This window comes from Antedon mediterranea, chromosome 1, assembly GCF_964355755.1.
Source record: "Antedon mediterranea chromosome 1, ecAntMedi1.1, whole genome shotgun sequence".
NCBI lineage: Eukaryota > Metazoa > Echinodermata > Crinoidea > Comatulida > Antedonidae > Antedon > Antedon mediterranea.
In genome coordinates this window covers 25,404,541-25,422,318 of record NC_092670.1, presented here as the reverse complement: position 1 = coordinate 25,422,318, position 17,778 = coordinate 25,404,541, and the positions used below count along the sequence as shown (strand labels likewise).

Below are 17,778 nucleotides of genomic sequence, written 5' to 3'. Positions count from 1 at the left end.
TCTCAAATAATGCCAGATTGGGAAAAATAATGCCAGATCCCCAAAATGTGGCCCTAAACAGCGCCACCAACGGTTGTATGTCTAATAAACGTTTGTAAAACCCCAACTGACACAATATAGGGCCTAAATTGTATCCCTATGTCGTTCAAAAATTGTATTTTTAGTTTTGTGAGTAAAAACTAATAATTCTAAAAATATCTGGGGTGCGAAAATGGTAATTGCAAATGACACAAACACCAACCCACGAACACTTCTCAACCCACGAATACTTCTCCCCCCACCCCCCAAAAAAACCTGTTACAGCCATGGAAATTTAGAATTTTTGAGCTGAAATATGAGAGCTGCTCGATCTTTGCACTTAATTTCAAATATGAAAGGATCTTAGCCCACCATAATTAGAAAATGGCAATTATAATTTAAAATAGGAAATAAAAATATATATTAAGTGTCTCCAGGACCTCAGCCCCACCATGGTTGATAAGAAAATTTTGAAACTAATGCTGATGGCCGGAAATGCCACTTAATTTAAAATATGAAATAAAAATATATTTATTAGTGTCTCCAGGATCTTAGCCCACCATAGTTCGAAAATGGCAATTATAATTGAAAATAGGAAATCAAAATATATATTAAGTGTCCGCCAAGACCTCAGCTCCACCATGGCTGGTGCTGAGGTAAGAAAATTTGGGAAAATAGAGCTGCTCAATGGGCGGAAATGGCACTTAATTTCAAATATGAAATAAAAATATATTTATTAGTACCTCCAGGATCTTAGCCCATCATAGCTTTGAAAATGGCAATTATAATTTAAAATAGGAAATAAAAATATATATTAAGTGTCTCCATGACTTCAGCCCCACCATGGTTGGGGCTGAGGTAAAAAAAATTGAAAAATAGAGCTGCTCGATGGGCGGAAATGGCACTTAATTTTAAATAAAAATTACCTCGCCCACATGGTCACTACTGGGGCTGAGAGGTGAAGAACATTTGGAAAAATAGAGTTGCTACGACGATGCAAATGGAACATAATTTGAAATATGGAAAACAAATTCTGCTAGAAGAAATTCTTTTTAAAATTAGAGCTTCTAATTAGTTACTGGAAATTGCCATTTCAAGGGTTGGGGTAGGGGTGCGGCCACTTATAATTATGAACTGAAACAACAAAACCCCTTTCATAATGTTTTCGTTCAATTGTCTCTATATCTGGGGATCCAATAACCTGCATGGTCTCTGAAATAGAGCAACATAATTGGCCAATAGCTAGCCTCTTTAGATCGCACACACGGTAGTTTTCGGGCAGCCTTCCTATCCGAAGAGTCTATTTAAGTCCGAAACAAAAGGATGGAAGAACTATTGTACGGAAAACCCAAACAGATCTGTTTTGTACGATATGATATTGTGTAAGGTGATATGTATTAAATTGCAAGATTAAACAAAATATTTTATTTTTGTTCTGTGGTATATTATTTTTTTGGTTGTTCAAAAAACACAAAATTATGCCAGATTATGCTAAAAACGGCTAAATAATGCCGCGGCATTATGCCAGATGCCGTGGGCCTCTAAATAATGCCAAAAAGCATAATAATGCCAGAAATGGCAACTATGTATCGTTTCCAATACACAGGCTTGATGTTAGTGGGTGCCGTGTTTATGGCTTGATGTTCGAGCCACTCTAGATACAAGTTCGCCAATATAGGACTTATTGGGCTTCCCATAGCAATGCCTTGTATTTGCCTATAAATGTTACCATTGAACGAGAAATAGGTCAGTGTTCACAATTAAACCGAGGAGCTCCATTATGTCTGTCACATGTAGTTTAGTTCTATCCAGAAGTGTCGGATCTGTTGTTAGGCGATTTTCGACAACTTTGAGGGCCTCTTCTACTGGTGTTTTTGTAAACAGAGATACTACGTCAAACGAGACAAATGTTTCACTTGGTTTGACTATTATTTCTTTTAGTTCACTCGCCAACTCTCCTGAGTAAGTTACATGATGTTCTGTGTTTCCGACAAGCGGACCCAGGATTTTGGTGAGGAATTGTGCAACGGTGTAAAAAACGGTGTTGATGTTATCTACTATAGGTCTTAATGGCCAATTTGGTTTATGTATCTTCGGAAGACAATACAACCTAGGTACAATTTCAGCCGTGGGAAACAGCCATTCTTTCTCTCTGTAGTTGATTTTCTTTTCTTTGAACAACCTGCCTATGATGTTGACCACTTTTCGTTTATAGTTTTGTGTTGGATTACGTTTTAGCAGTTCGTAAACATTAGTGTCGCTAAATAATAATAAACAATATAATATTTAAATTAAATGACATTTTTAATAATAGGTCTAATAATATTTTCTTTAAAATTAACATATTAATAACATTGATAATAATACTAATAATAAATAATAACACTCCATCAAAGTTAAGTATTGTACTTTTTGCTCTTTAGTTTCTGTTTATACAATTCGTTTCCTTTCATTTAAATGTTTTTTCTTTTATTTTCTCTTTTACTTTTATTTAGCCTTCTGGCTAACTTAATGTATGTAATGTATGTAAGAACGCACCGTCCAGAAGAACGTGTGCCGCCGATTTAAAGGCGTATGTTCAATAAAGTTATTATTATTATTATTATTATTATTATTATTATTATTATTATTATTGATGTCTAATATAGGTCTAGAGTTGAAAACTGACGGATTATGAAAATATTGATGAATATCGATTTAGAACTTACCAAAAACAGACGGCAACATTGTAAGAAAAGGGCTTGAAATTTTAGATAGCCGTAGAATTTTTACTGTATTTTATCACTTTTTGATATTAATTGCGTTGTACTTTTTTTAATTTAGGGGTTATTTTATTATACATGTTACTATATTACACCCAAAATATACATAATATAAAAATAAAATATATATTATATACCCCTCTTCCTGAACAATAAAATCACCGGGGCGTTTATGCGAAAAAATACGGTCAAAATATTATTAAATGTTTGTTTATATTTTCTGAAATGCACATTGTAAAATTCTTTTCCTTACAATATATCATTAGTTATGTGTTTGAAAACCAGTAGGCCTACATGTTGTACCATTAGCCAGCCTACAGTATTATTATTTTTGTTATTAGTATTATTATCATTATTGTTATTTGCTGTTGCTGTTATTGTTTATTTTGTTATTGTTATTATCATTGAACCATTATATCGCGCGCGCTTGGTGATTTAATGATGGTGAAGAAGAAAAAAAGTCAAATAAACCATAGAGATATTATAGTGAAAATATCTCTATGAAGAATTTAATTCAATCAATCCTTGAAAGCAAAAGTTCACGAACCATGCCTTAGATTATGAATAAAAAAATACCTGACAGCACATTGATAATGTTTAAATCCCATAACATTTATTAAATTATGTTTTAATTAGTAGATGTAAAACCCTCATTGCAGTAAAATTATTGATATAAAAATATTGTATAAAATAACAGAAATTTAATATTCTCATTTACATTATCAATATTACGCTTATTACAATAAACTTTCAATAAAAAATCTCTTAAATATTAATCATTTTTTGAAAAGAAATATGTTCATTCATACAAAATATATTTTATCATTCTATATTAAATAAGACATTTTTTTAAATTATAAATTAATTGAAAACATATATAAGTTATTTTAGGAATTACACAGAATGAAATAGAATACCAGTCATACAATCTAACCAATCGCAATCAAAAGAAATTCTTAATAAAAGTCAGACCACTCATAAGACACAATAAGGTGAACAACAGGGATAACCCTAACCAACAGGGTACTATTAAACACATTCCATACATATAGATCATAAGTTTGTACATTATAATATTAAAATGTTTACTAATCAAAGCTTATTGTAAGATTACATAGTATAATTTGACTAATAATTTAATATTTAAACTAATATAAATAATGCCACTCATATACACAATTAAGCATAACGTAACAACTAATACAGAATGCTCAAAGGGTAAGAATCATTATCAGATCAATTAGATTTTTTTTGTTATTGCCGATTTACAGAATAGGCTACTTGAACTTACAGTGCATTTCAGTCATCTGACACCAAATTCATGATGCAGCCGAACATAGGACTAACATTTTATACCTTTTGTATATTGTGGCTCACAGTATATATAAATATAATTTTTTTTAAATACCATAGTTGAAACCTATTTGTGGCACACCATATTGAATTAAATCAACTTTCTGAAATTTACATGGAATATTATGACACATATGGCGCACCATACACAAATTGTGACGATTCATCAAATTGGAAGCACATTCATTGCTACAACCACTACAACTTTTCTTTTTAATAATCTTATTTATTTATAAATAATTTATTTCAGTACTATAATTTGATATATTATTATTAAATCATATCAAATATAAATAGAAAAATTAATTTTACATTAAATAATGCTTTTTTTTATAAATTAAAATAATCACGTCATAATAATTTGTATTCACAGATGAAATTATATTAAATAAAAACTATAACAAAATAACAACACCATATTAAACAAAAAAGGAAGTACCTCTAGCACTTAACGGCAGGATCAAGGATGGATGGTGCAAAAGCTACCTGTATTTAATACATTTTAGAAGCCATTTGTTAATAGGCGTTTCATGTCAAACTTGTCCCCTCCCTCCTAAAGACTTGTGAAACAACGGTGGGTAGTAGGATCAAAATAAGGACTTGTGAAACAATATTAATATAGGTTTGATAGATTAACATTCTAGGCTAAAGCAGATTTATCACTAAATAATCATTAAACTAAATTATTTTTGGAATGTGTAAAATACCATATAAATATAATATTTCATTGTAATGTTATAAATTTGTGAAGAAACAGCATGTGCATGCTATACAGTGGACGTGTAAATGTACAGCAGGCCTGATATGTAGGTGAGTAAGGTCTTGTATTGTAGGCTATAAAATCATCTAGTTATCTGAACAACAAGGTGGACATTCACACAAGTATGGTACTAAATGTTACAATACGATTTTTGTAACAAAAAACAAAATATGGATTACGTTCTTCTTTGCTCTACATCATGTGACGCACGTTGATAACAGAACTAAAATGTGTAATGAAGTTGTGCTAGCATGTTGAAAATAATCTTTCTGATACTATTATAATACTTCTTTGGTTGACAGCTACTAGTACTTCTCTAACACAATTTAATTATCTTATTATTGGCAACGGTCAGTTACAAGTCGCAACGCACCTATACCATGTAAGATTGTGAGGCGGTCAAACTCTTCGTGAAATGAATGCACTTTGTTTACATAATTGTAGGGAATATCTTCATAGTAATGGTGCGGAATTCTTCGGTTGTGCTTGTCAACGTGGAAGGGGTAAAAACCATAAAGGGTGATCTGATCGCAGAATGTTGTTGCAACAGTGTACATGTTTAGCCCTGTTGTAGTGTAGTATTCTTCCATACCCCAGAACCTAAAAATTAAATCAAACTGATTACAACCATACTGATTTGAATCAAACTGATTACAACCATACTGATTTGAATCAAACTGATTACAACCATACTGATTTAAACAATCTTCTATTTTAATTAATTAATTTGTTTAGTTACACACTGTCACTGTCCTCGACAAACAGTCTTGAAATAAGACTTTGGGAGTGGCGCTGAACATCTTGTCATCATGAAATCTGAACCCAGCTATCCGTAGCTGAGCATCCACCCCTTCAAACACTCCGTTTTTTTATTTCATTTATTGTTTATTTCGTAATCATTGTACATATAAAAATTTAACATAATCAAAAAACTCTTTATATACAGAACTAAACAAAGATACAGTATGAAAAAAAATTAACAATCACCCATGGACCGCAGACTGGTGAATGTATTAAAACTCTTGAATAGAGACATAGAATTAACAATATGTTATTGATCATCAGAGCAAAATTGATTAGATTGGGTCCTACTATATGAGTTTGCACTAAGTTAATCTCTTCTGTTTGTGAGACCAGTGGAAACCATGCTTGAGTTTTTTAATAAACTTACCATTTTATCAATGCTTCCAGGTTTCTCCAACTGTACCCTATTCTGAGTGGTATATGATACTTTGTTTTCAACTGTCTCGCAATAAACTGTAATTTTGCTCTCACATAAAAACGGAATCTCGCTCCTTTTGGATACCACACTACAGAGTCATTTAAAAACTTTAACCGACGTAACATAGTTTTTGCTAAAGGGTCTTTGAAATTTCCTGTTGATAAAATACTAGATATTTGCCAGATTTTTTCAATGTTGATTACGGTAAGGTTCGTTTTCACGCCGACATCTCCCAAATACTGCTCAATCGGTGCAAAATTTGAACGCATAACAAAATCATGATTATTATCAATTTCTTTTCCGCAGCTACTGTTTAAAAGAATACCACTATTGCCAATAATAGCGCAATGTTTTTGCCGATTTATTCGGTCAAAGTTTGCAGACATGTCTGTAGGTGTACCACTCTTGCCGTCATATAAAAAAGATATATATTCTACAGGGTTAAAGCCTTGTTTAAAATCGATATCGTTTACAGAATTATTTGCAGCATATATTAATAATGTACTATGAGGTGGCAGGCAGCTTGATGTCATTTTACTGTGGAAATATAATACAAAATAATAATAACATCTGATTTACAAAACTTGCCAAATAACAACATAGATTTGTCATTATACCCCAGCAAATATATGTTTCTTTTTGTACAGAATCCATAAAAATAAATATATACAGAAGTCCACATGCTTAAACAATCTAAAAATATATATTGAACTGTTAAAACATATACCAACTACATTATTCAATTCATAAAATTATTAAAAATCAAGTACTGCACTACCCAGTTTATTCATAGATATTGATTCACCTAACTAATACAGATAATTTAGTTTAGTAAATAAACTCCTGGTTCAACTGATCATTAAATGGAGGATGGTTTTAACAAAACTTAATCATTACTGTCTTACCCTATTTGTCTTGCAGCTAAATAATTAGGTATCCATGTTTTTGCTGTGCTGTTCAAATTATTCTTAGCAGGTGGTAGTTTCAAAGTAAATCTATATGAAACAAATGGTCAAAATTACTTTTATGACAGTTACTGCAGTAACTATATCTTTGACTGTGACAAACATATTTGTTATAATGTAGTCTAACTTGAAATCACTGAAATAGTCACATGAGTAAAGCTTGCTAAATAAATGAATAAACCGGTCTAGAAGAAGTAATTGTAACTGACATTAGTAATTTGACATAGTTCCTTAAATCATCACCTTCATAATTCAATTATTTTAATAATTGTCTTTTTTGTAATCTTCTAATCATCATTCAACTTTTCATCTCCATTACTTTTCATCTCACTCATCTTTGTTAAATATCTACTCATTGTTATCCTTATCGTCAAATTTAACATCATTATCTCGAAGAGCAAGACTACTTACGACTGGCAGCCATGCGGTATTGGATATGAGATGGGTATATCTATGATGAGGTACATCATTACTGAAGCAGAAATGAGACAAATGAACAATGCTGGCTTGAATTTTATCTTCGGCTTGCGTAACTTCATCCTAAAAACTACAAAAAAAACAAAGCTTTTTAGTTGATAAATAAAAAAAACGCTGTGGTTAGGATTCTGGCACCGGAACTCAACTACCCATTGTACCAGATTCCGACAGAAACTAACCACTGAGAACTAAAACCTAAAAACATCCCTCTAGGCAATGGTGGGTAAAGACGATGATGGATAGGCCTAAAGACGATGGTCAATAAAATACAATTTTTTGAATTAAAATAAAATTTAAAAATTGATCGAGAATTGAACCTACAATTGAACCTACAAAACCACTAGACCCATCCATAGCCGCAGTACCACACCACTAAGCCAGCCAACCAGTCGGACAAATCGGTGTTAAACCGTGTACATGATCATGAGGTTATAAAAATGTGCATGCATGAGCGATTTTCAATTGACCAATAAATTGCGTTGATTCTGCCGGAATCCTAACCACTTTGGTAAAAAAAAATTTGATGTTGCAATTTTGAGGATATTGAATTTTTAAAATAAAATTCTCATTCGAAAACTACCTTCCATTCTTGTGCTACCATAGGTCTGACCAATTAGTCTGAAAGAAAACCAACTTAATTAATTATAATATCAATTTAATGGTTTAAACAAAAATATAACAACCCACAACACATTGACTCAGTACCTCTCTCCAGACTCCAGGATTGTATAAAGAGGTCTAGCCTCAAACAGGCTAGGAGGCCGCTACCTAGCCCATCCATTAGGCTGCTATTAAGTATTATAAAAAAAGGCCTAGCCTAGCCTACTACTATCTAACTACTATAGGCCTAGCTAGGCCTAGACTATCATTCATAGGCAGCCAGGCCTACCCCTCCCCTAACCTAACTAGCTAGGTAGGCCTACTACTTACAGGCCTAGAGACCTGGCCTTAATAGTTAGAACTTAGGCCTACTACTCCTAGCTAGCTAGGGCCTAAACTAGTCATTTACTTAACTAGGCTAGCCTGAACTAAACGGTTAAACCAGGGAGTTGTAAACCTCTCACCATAATACTGAAAATGACAAATGTTTACCTTTTAAAAGAATATTTTTATAGATAGGCCTAGGGCCTAGGCCTAAAAAGTATACCTCGGTCGGCCCACGGAACAAGGAGGAGACAGTGATAGGTGGTCGTCGTGCGTGCGTGGTGTCGGGAACTTTTGTTTTCATCTATGAAACGCAACGTGTGCCTTACACTCGACACAAATTTCCAAAATGGCCGTGGCACAATATGCAACGACACGAAACACCTGACATAAATAAACTAGATTTTTACTAAATAAAAGCTGATTTATTGTCCAGTATCAAGGTAGCTCTGTTACTAAATACCTGCTATGCATGCAGAAATAAGGATTTAGTAATGAATTGAAGAATGTGTTTGATTTCGAAGGTGAAAATTGGATGAGGCCTAAAATATTGTTAGTTCTAGTCGGTATTCAGAATGCGTATTATCATTTCGGTCGCCGATTATGTGATATTGGCCGCGGGTTAAATTTTATTTGGGCGGCAGCTTTGAAAAAAAACTTTTTGATATATATGGCGCGCCTCATGTGACAAAGAGACATAGTATATTCAATCAAGAGATGTTTTCTTTAAAAAAACGTTATTTTATTTTATGGCTAAAAAGATACGGTAGGCCTAGCTAGGTACTGTGTGTTGTATCCATACTTCTAAAAACTAAAGGTACGGTAATAATAGAAATATGGATACGGTATCGTATCTTCAGCTATGGCATTAAAAAAAATGTTGGATCATGCATCCACCATCATAATAAACGACCAATCACATTATACTGTATTAATTATTATACAGGTGGATCCAGAGCAATTTAATTTTAATACATTTAAAATCCTTTGTCCCCCAATGTATTTTAGAGCAGTTATTAAAATGACATACAGTATTTCTATTTTCAGATTTCAGCAAAATATGAGCAATGGTTTGTTCATTGTTAAATAGTTGTGCGTCAAAAATTATATCCAACTACCAAATGACCAAAGAAGCAGTGGTCAGCATTCCTCAAGAGTTAATTCAAATTCTTCTTGCTGTGGCCATTCGTGATGGTCAAACTCCTGCCACAAAAGTGCTCATTTCCAGCTGGCCATATCAAGTGCTCAATTTGCGTACTGTTGTAAAAATCATGAATTTTTCATTGCGTAGCATAAAGCATGACATTGTGATCACCATTTTAAATGTAGTGGTTGGTGTAGAAGGCTGCAAAGTTAAATTTGTTGACCTACAAGGATTTGAACTTAGTAAGTTTAATTGTGGAATATTTGTCTACCTCTCAAAAGTCAATTCATATTTGTATGTTGTGTATCTTGAGTAACAATATATTCAACAATGTTTTACTTTTATTTTTTTTGAAAGATTGTCTGCAAATGCAAAACTGTTTACAGGCAATGATTAATGGATTCAAACCAGACAGTCAATGTGAGTACAGGTATTGTACAATAGTAAATAAATTCCATCCTCCCTAAGTATATCTGACCCATCAATCTGACACACAAATCATGTTTTAAAGTCTTCAATAAGCTTTCTTTTCCATACTTTACTGTAGTAATGTCTGTTGCTTACTGTATTTATGATTTGTTTCAACATAATATTTGTCTTAAGCTCTTTCTACACTATCAAACTAGTTTGACAAAAAATGTGTAATGTGCCCAAATATGCTAGTAATATGCCCATATATGGGTAGCATCACATTTTGTTTGTCACATAAAGTTTATAGTGACAGTAGACATAGCTTTATATTATAGTACTTTACATGATTGGTCATCGTAGGTAAAAGAGTGATATTTGATTGGTCAGTTGATGCAGACAATTATTCAATTGTTTCTAAGGCGATGAAGAAGTTTTCTGAAGGATCGCAAGTAGAATTGTTATGTGGAAAGTTGAGTGCAGAAGGCTTATCGGAAAATAAACTCATCAAGTTAATAAAATATCTTAAAAATGATGTAAGTTGTTATAAATTAATGAATGTCAACATTGTTGGTGTAATTGAAAATGTTCAGTATGTCTGTTCTATAAGTAGTCTACAAATAATGACATTTTTATTAGCAAAATTATCCTAGCCTCTTTGAGATAACAAATAACATTAATGTTTTTTTTATTATATAGGTAGCACAAGGATTGAATTTAAGTTTAAACCATTTGAAAAATGAAGGTTTAATTAAAGTTCTGCCTCACTTAGACAGACTGAGCAACCTTAGATGTCTGGACTTGTCATATAATGTGTTTAATCTAACGCTGAGCAACGGTGACAGTTTATGCAAGTGCTTTAAGGAAGTTTTCACCAGCTTACGTAAACTGCAAGATATAAGTCTAAACTATAACAGAATTACTGGAAGAATGTTAGACATCATCAGCCCTTTAAAAACTCCAGTTAGACTTCTTAAACTGGACAGTTGCTACTTAAATGCTGGGGACTTAAGTTTTCTGGGAAATACAATGGACATTAGTAACCTAGAAGTGTTAGATTTAAGTGGAAATGCCCTTTCATCTTACATTCAGAGTCTTGAGAATCTTCTACTGAGATCCGGTAACTCTCTAATAAAACTGACATTAGCTGGCACTTCTCTTGGAGACCATGAGCATTCTCTGACAATGCTGACAAGAGTTGCAAAAGGTTTCAAGAAACTTAAATTTTTTTCTGTACAGTTTAATAATTTTGGTAGAGAAGAACAAGTTCCATTGGTGTGTGCTTTTGCTTCAATCAAGAGCATGAACGAAATGAAGATAACAGAAATAAGAGATGAAATGGGCATTGATGAAAGTGATGAAGCATACAACTTAGCTCTTAGGATTGGTGGTGTTCCGCGTGATCTCTCCAAATACAAAGATGCATTAGACAGAGCTGGTTGTTGTGACATGTTTGACTTAGAAATCAAAGATGAAGAACATGGAGATTTGTTTGTAGATCCCTCCGATTATGGAATAAATTATGCAAATCTTTGATTTAGAAAAAACAAATTATCTCAACTTTATAGTTTGTCTGTTACTTGTCAAATGTATATCAGAAATTCAGTATAAATATTTATACTGTATAATCTTATTTTTTTTTAAGTATATAGACTATATATATATATATATTTATTATACTGTATATTTATAGCAAAGAGTGAATCAAAAATAATTTATTTATAATATTAATTATTCTAAAAAGCAGATATTCTGAGTTAGGAAGTCTCTAGTTATTGTATTTTATTTTGCCCAAGTATAAGTATGACACGCAATGTGTGCCAAATTGTTTATCTTTTTACCAATATTAAGCCCAATTGCTGTCTAGAACATACACTAAAGGGTGTGTCCAGTACAATACATTAAAAACAAAGATTGACTAATGATTTCAAACTTTCAAAACTAGATTTATTCAAAATGTACAATAAGTTTATAACTAAATTCTATAAAGTGTTAAAAGCACTCCGAGCTATCTGATAACTTTGGCTATAATTTCAAGGTGACTTTCATCAATACACAACTAGAAAAATTAAATAAATACCAATATTATTTGGTACTCTTAAGGCTTGGTCTCTGATTAAAATTATTTGAATTAACAGTGGCTGGCTAAGCTGGTCCATTGTTACCATAGTGTACCTGCCAAATTAGACTAGAGAGTAGACCAAATGGAATGGTGTTTTATTTTTATCTAAATGCTATACAGTACATACCAACATGTTATAAAATAAATACATTTTATACACAATTTAAGTTAATGACAGATTATTCTTTCATTCTTCAAATATAATTTCATTCAATTTATCCGAATCAATATTGATGTAATATTTATTTTTGGTTTTTTACAAAATGATATAATTATTAATAATTGAAATTAACATTTAAAAGAAATGTTTATTTTTGTAATTTCATTGAAGAATTATAATTTTAAGCAATCATATTTTCAAATACAACCCTAAATAAAATCTCTTTTAAGACACTTGGTGACCATGCATTGTGTAACCACTGTTGTCATTCACTGTAGCAGATGCCTTCAGATTTCAGTTTTGTGATGTTTTAATGTCTATGAACATTTCCAAACAGTAATAGCCATGTTTCCGCCAAAGAACATGTATAAAAGATTTTTTGTTTCATGTGTGATTTCAAACCCAAATCCTTCCCCGACAATTGCATGCCATGAAGACCCAAATTTCTTGTCCATAGATTCTTTTATAAGCTTTGCAGCACTCTGAAAAACAAAATAATATATTTTAAAAATAGTGAATAATTAATATCTGAAAAATGTGTAAAGTCTATACTATTAGTATAGGCCTACTATTGTATCTAAGAAAGGTAGTTTTTAGATTAAGAAGTATCATGTCATTAAAGTTCTGTATAATTGCTGTTCCATCAACCCAAATTGACATATCTTACTGAAAATAATGTACACAGTGTTACAACATGTAAATGATTAAATAGTTAGTGCAGCAGTACCTCATTATTATTAGCAAATTTTTCACATGCTGTTACACACAGTTCCATAGTTTCCGTCCTCATTTCTTCATTCATATCGGAATGCTGAAATAAAATACTCTGATAAAACTAAAACTGGCATTTTTATGAGTAAGTAGTGGATATTTTGTAAATGAAACAAGAGATCATACTGCACATCGCAAAAAAAATGTAAATATTGAAGATAACAATCTGCAGTTTTTAACATTGTGAAATAAAATAAAAAGAAACCTCCATTCAATATTATTATTAATTATAACTTAATTTAAATTAATAAATATTGATTAATATTTATAGGCTAAAATAGGCTTAGGCCTAGTATGGGATAGATTAAGCTTAATTATGAATAATCCGGGCCTAGGCCTTGTTTGGAGAAAGTATTTTTTTCTAGGCCTAAAGAACGTTTGCAATGAAGGCAACAGTACCCCAATTGAACAGTTTCAATCAAGCGTATAATCGATACCAGCTTGGCCGCCGGCTGGCTAAACCTACCCGAATCAATGGATAACTTTGCAACCTCCTGTAGTCTGTTTCCTTTTCGTCCTTTTTTCCCTCTTGTTGCTCTTCCATTGCAATGAATTTTCTTAAATTAGCACTTTCTCCTTTTAATAGTTACCCTTTTTTGGATAAAATGTCAATAAATTGACAATTTTAATGGGGATTTAATTTACGGAACCGAAATTTGCGAAACCGAGAACTGCGTTTGTTGTAGTAACTAAAGTTTAGTGCTCTTGCGCATGCTCAGAGTATTTACACGTCACTAATACTCTAATAAAAATAAACAAGATTGTTCAAGCATGAAATTTCACATGCTCGTGATATGATGCAAGAGGCTGACATTTTCTTTACTTTACCATTGGTTTCTTGTCTTTTTTGTTATAAATTACAATATTTTCTTTTTTATTCACAGTTATAATAATCCTTGAGGGTATGAATTCAATTGCATTGATTTGCTCTGTAAGTAACTGCACATAAATTGTTTGTGAATTTTTTAGGTACAGGAACAGGAGAATTCGATCCAACTCGTGACATCATGTCCATATATGGGTACATCACATTATTTTGTCACATAATAAAGTTTGATAGTGTAGACAATGCTTAATATATCTAAGAATATTTCGATTCATTCTGGGAACATCCTTGTATTAAAATAAGACCTAACAAACACGTTACTGAGACTACATCACAACTAATAATAATATTAATAATATAATATAAATAAATACTATCAATTAAACAAAAAAGACCGGGTGTGTTATAATTTATATTGAATTTTCCGTTTATCTTGTCTAGGCCTAGGCCTATTTTGTAGGCTTAACCTAACTAATCTTGCAATTATAATATAACTATTAGCAGTTTTTGCATTCCATACTTTAATGGGGCCGAGTTGACGTAAGGGCCGAGTTGGCTTGAGGCCGAGATGACGTGAGGCCGAGTTGACTTGAGACCGACTTGACGTGGGGGTGGGGCCGACTTGACTTTGGCTGAGACGGTTTAGGGCTGAGTTGACCTGCACTCTGTACTGATATAAATATTCCTGATATCATAACAGTGATAGATTATTGAAATCGTTGTCTGTACGACAAAGTATTACATTTTAAAATCAAGATTCCACTAGAATTTTTAAACATCTTCCCAACAACAAAAAAATGATCAAAAAAGCATATCAATTTTTATCTTCCATGTTTATTTTTCATTGATGTTCTTTTTTCACAGAAGGTGTGATAAATGGATCCAGCAGATATTAATGATATTGTTAAAGCAGAATGGGAATTGTAAGTGGCCAACGGGTTGCACAACTGGTTAAAATGAGGTGAATGGGATCTGGGCAGATCCGTGACCTGGCTAAAATGCTAAGTTTTGTTTTGTTTACAAAAAAAATATAAGATAGATTTTTTTTGGATAAAACTTGTTTTGTCATTTAGAAAACAGGAACAACTAAAGAGCAAGTTAGTTTGTGAAGATGTTGAAAAATGGCAGAATGAGAAAGAATTGAACAGTTTATGTTACATCGGTGGTGTTGATTTGTCTTTTGTGAAGGGAGATGATTTCAACGCATGTGCATGTTTAGTAGTGTGCAGTTACCCTGACCTACAGGTGAAGATAGGACCTCTCTACTTACACAAATAAAGTGGAAGCATTACACACTGAATCAACCATTTTGCACACTCAAAGTTGACCGACCCATGCACCCTGAAAATAACAATAATAATAGAGGTCTTCCGTATCTCAAAAGTTCTACTGTAGTTCACTATGAAAACATTGTTGTTTTAGCGATATACTGTAATAGTTAAGTAGAGTTATGGTGTTTCTGTATTCTTAATCTCTTTTGTTTCAGGTTGTCTACAGTGACTGCAGTCATATCCAGTTGACAGCTCCATATATCTCTGGATTCTTGGCATTTAGGGAAGTTAGTTTTCTTGTTGACTGCATTGAAAAGCTCAAACATGAAAAACCAGAATATATGCCACAGGTTTGCTGTTATATCTGTTTATCTGTTTGCCTTCCACCCCCTAAATTCTTTGAATTAAACATTTTTCAGAAAAGTACTGCAACTTATGTAAACATAAATTAAAATAATTGTGATTGATAATACCTATAAAATCATAGAGAACTACTGCAATGTAACTCCACGATGTTCTGATATTTTAGTTGCAAGGCCTATTTATTAATATTGATAAGTAAAATGTCTTTCAGGTAATGTTTGTCGATGGTAATGGAATGCTCCATCCAAGAGGTATAATATAACATCAGTTAATGTATGTACACAGAGTATATAATTTAAATGTATGTGTAATTGTGAGATTGAAAGTTTTGATTGAGTGACATCATGAACTGTGAACTCATGTTGTGTCATGATATAATGCAGTCCTAGTGGTTCATGTGTCTGTTTTACTGTCTATAATTTTATGGAAAAATGTTTTTATCTTTAGGATTTGGTGTTGCTTGCCATCTGGGTGTAATTACTGACATGGTAACGATTGGTGTTGCTAAGAAACTGCTCCATGTTGATGGAATTGAAAAAGATGCTTCACATGCAGAAAAGGTGAATTATTACTAAACAAAGTTTAACTTTTAAAAAGAAAGTTACCCCATATGTAAATCTAAGGGGGCCCCAAAACTACCTAAATAAAATGCAACAGAAAGAACATTTAATGTGGCTATATTCCCAAATACTAAGTATTACATCATATTTATTTCTAGGCTAAACTGCCATAGTTTTAAGTATGCAGTCAAAGCTTATCCAATCAAATTACAAGATTTACTGTATAATATGAATTTCTTTCAGATCAAACAGCTAACAAAAGGTGGGGAAAGTTTTCCTTTGTCTGGAAGTTCTGGTAAAATTCTTGGCAAGGTATGACTATTACCGCTTTATTTTTACTTAAAACCAAAATAAATGCTCTTTCTGGACTTCTTAATTTTGTCGCATCTTCCATACTACAATTATATATTAATATAATGTAATTGTAAAAAATAGCATCTAAAATGTTATTGATTTCCTATTAATTTATTAGGTATTAAGAGTTTGTGATGAGTCTAGCAATCCAGTGTATGTATCTGTAGGACACTTCTAAGATGTTATTAATTTCCTTTTAATTTATTAGGTATTAAGAGTTTGTGATGAGTCTAGCAATCCAGTGTATGTATCTGTAGGACACTTCTAAGATGTTATTAATTTCCTTTTAATTTATTAGGTATTAAGAGTTTGTGATGAGTCTAGCAATCCAGTGTATGTATCTGTAGGGCACAAAATAAGTCTAGAGACAGCTGTGGACCTGGTGCATCGCTGCAGCAAGCATAGAATACCAGAACCTATACGTCAAGTAACTATTCCTTAGACTTATTAACTTCACAGGAGTGCCCCGTGAATTGGCACCTCATTCATTCCTTAGACTTATTAACTTCACAGGAGTGCCCCGTGAATTGGCCATGTATTGCCACCTCATTCATTCCACAGAGAAATATCTCTATTAATTGGGGGTGTCCCAAATACCAATGTCCCGATTTGGTAGTGGCAGTGTTTTATTGAAATATTGTACTTGTTTTTCAGGCTGATATTCGTTCAAGGGAATTTCTACGCGAAAAATATGAACCAAAACTCCGGAAGCAGCCACGTGTTAAACTAAAGAAAACCAAAGATACATCAGATACACCAAGTTTAGATGGAAGGAATTGCATTGATGATGATGAGTTAGATTGTGTAATATCACTTTTTGAATGAAGTCATTCACCTCTAACAAAGGACATTGTCTGTAGCCAGTTATGTACCTACAAAAACTGTACTGTATAGAAAAAATTGTCAATGTTTTATGTCAAAGAACACACAAATTGTAAATAATTATTTTTATATATATACAGTAGTAATAATTTTAGAATATACAAATTACTGTATATAGAAATAGATATGTTTTATGCAATTCTTCATAATATATTGTAAATCATAAAATTTATATAGTAAAACTAAATAGTTTATAATAAATTTTATAATTATATCATACTACTCCGGTATATATTATTTGTTATAATAGTGCAAGTATGATAATTGTTATAACCTTCCCTCACTTTGAATAGTTGAGGAACTCTTCATGACAGTTGCAATGGTCTAAAAACCATAGTTTTCCACAATCCAACCTACATATCAGTGTTGGTGCAAAATAATATTTTAGGATATCGGACATTGTAGATTGTTTTTGTGGCGGATGCTATTAATTTTC

General features: G+C 32.2%; 4 protein-coding genes across 9 annotated transcripts in view; 2 read left to right on the top strand and 2 right to left on the bottom strand.

The window, feature by feature from the left end:
* LOC140063569 (endonuclease V-like) overlaps nt 1-17,561 on the top strand; it is a 102,875-nt gene extending 85,314 nt beyond the window's left edge. Inside the window, exons 1-9 of one of the 4 annotated variants that reach the window (XM_072109953.1) lie at nt 13,851-14,017; nt 14,780-14,835; nt 14,986-15,157; nt 15,399-15,533; nt 15,758-15,797; nt 15,994-16,106; nt 16,350-16,418; nt 16,759-16,887; nt 17,115-17,561. In XM_072109953.1, coding sequence (XP_071966054.1) covers nt 14,789-14,835; nt 14,986-15,157; nt 15,399-15,533; nt 15,758-15,797; nt 15,994-16,106; nt 16,350-16,418; nt 16,759-16,887; nt 17,115-17,285 — 876 coding nt within the window. In that variant the 5' untranslated portion in view covers nt 13,851-14,017; nt 14,780-14,788 and the 3' untranslated portion in view covers nt 17,286-17,561. Of the gene's footprint in view, nt 1-13,850; nt 14,018-14,776; nt 14,836-14,985; nt 15,158-15,398; nt 15,534-15,757; nt 15,798-15,993; nt 16,107-16,349; nt 16,419-16,758; nt 16,888-17,114 lie in introns of those variants that run through there. The other 3 variants (XM_072109952.1, XM_072109954.1, XM_072109955.1) reach the window with 3 other exon arrangements.
* On the bottom strand, nt 3,434-8,762 carry LOC140063568 (alpha-2,8-sialyltransferase 8B-like). Its single transcript, XM_072109951.1, has 6 exons — nt 8,650-8,762; nt 8,138-8,175; nt 7,492-7,627; nt 7,021-7,110; nt 6,065-6,652; nt 3,434-5,493 (listed from the first exon to the last, which is right to left on the bottom strand). The coding sequence occupies exons 2-6, from the start codon at nt 8,142-8,144 to the stop codon at nt 5,232-5,234; spliced, it is 1,083 nt and encodes a 360-aa protein (XP_071966052.1). The 5' UTR covers nt 8,145-8,175; nt 8,650-8,762; the 3' UTR covers nt 3,434-5,231.
* LOC140063567 (leucine-rich repeat-containing protein 14-like) lies at nt 8,813-11,709 on the top strand. Of its 3 annotated transcripts, none has more exons than XM_072109949.1 (5): nt 8,813-9,005; nt 9,529-9,867; nt 9,983-10,045; nt 10,397-10,569; nt 10,733-11,709. In XM_072109949.1, the coding sequence occupies exons 2-5, from the start codon at nt 9,549-9,551 to the stop codon at nt 11,567-11,569; spliced, it is 1,392 nt and encodes a 463-aa protein (XP_071966050.1). In that variant the 5' UTR covers nt 8,813-9,005; nt 9,529-9,548; the 3' UTR covers nt 11,570-11,709. The 3 variants fall into 3 exon arrangements, with proteins under 3 accessions (XP_071966050.1, XP_071966049.1, XP_071966051.1); XM_072109948.1 differs by having other exon boundaries at nt 8,813-9,033; XM_072109950.1 differs by lacking the exon at nt 8,813-9,005 and having other exon boundaries at nt 9,772-9,867; nt 9,983-10,055.
* LOC140063571 (dynein axonemal light chain 4-like) lies at nt 12,025-13,794 on the bottom strand. Its single transcript, XM_072109957.1, has 3 exons — nt 13,553-13,794; nt 13,043-13,126; nt 12,025-12,797 (listed from the first exon to the last, which is right to left on the bottom strand). The coding sequence occupies exons 1-3, from the start codon at nt 13,628-13,630 to the stop codon at nt 12,633-12,635; spliced, it is 327 nt and encodes a 108-aa protein (XP_071966058.1). The 5' UTR covers nt 13,631-13,794; the 3' UTR covers nt 12,025-12,632.
* Nucleotides 17,562-17,778: the final 217 nt, after the last annotated feature.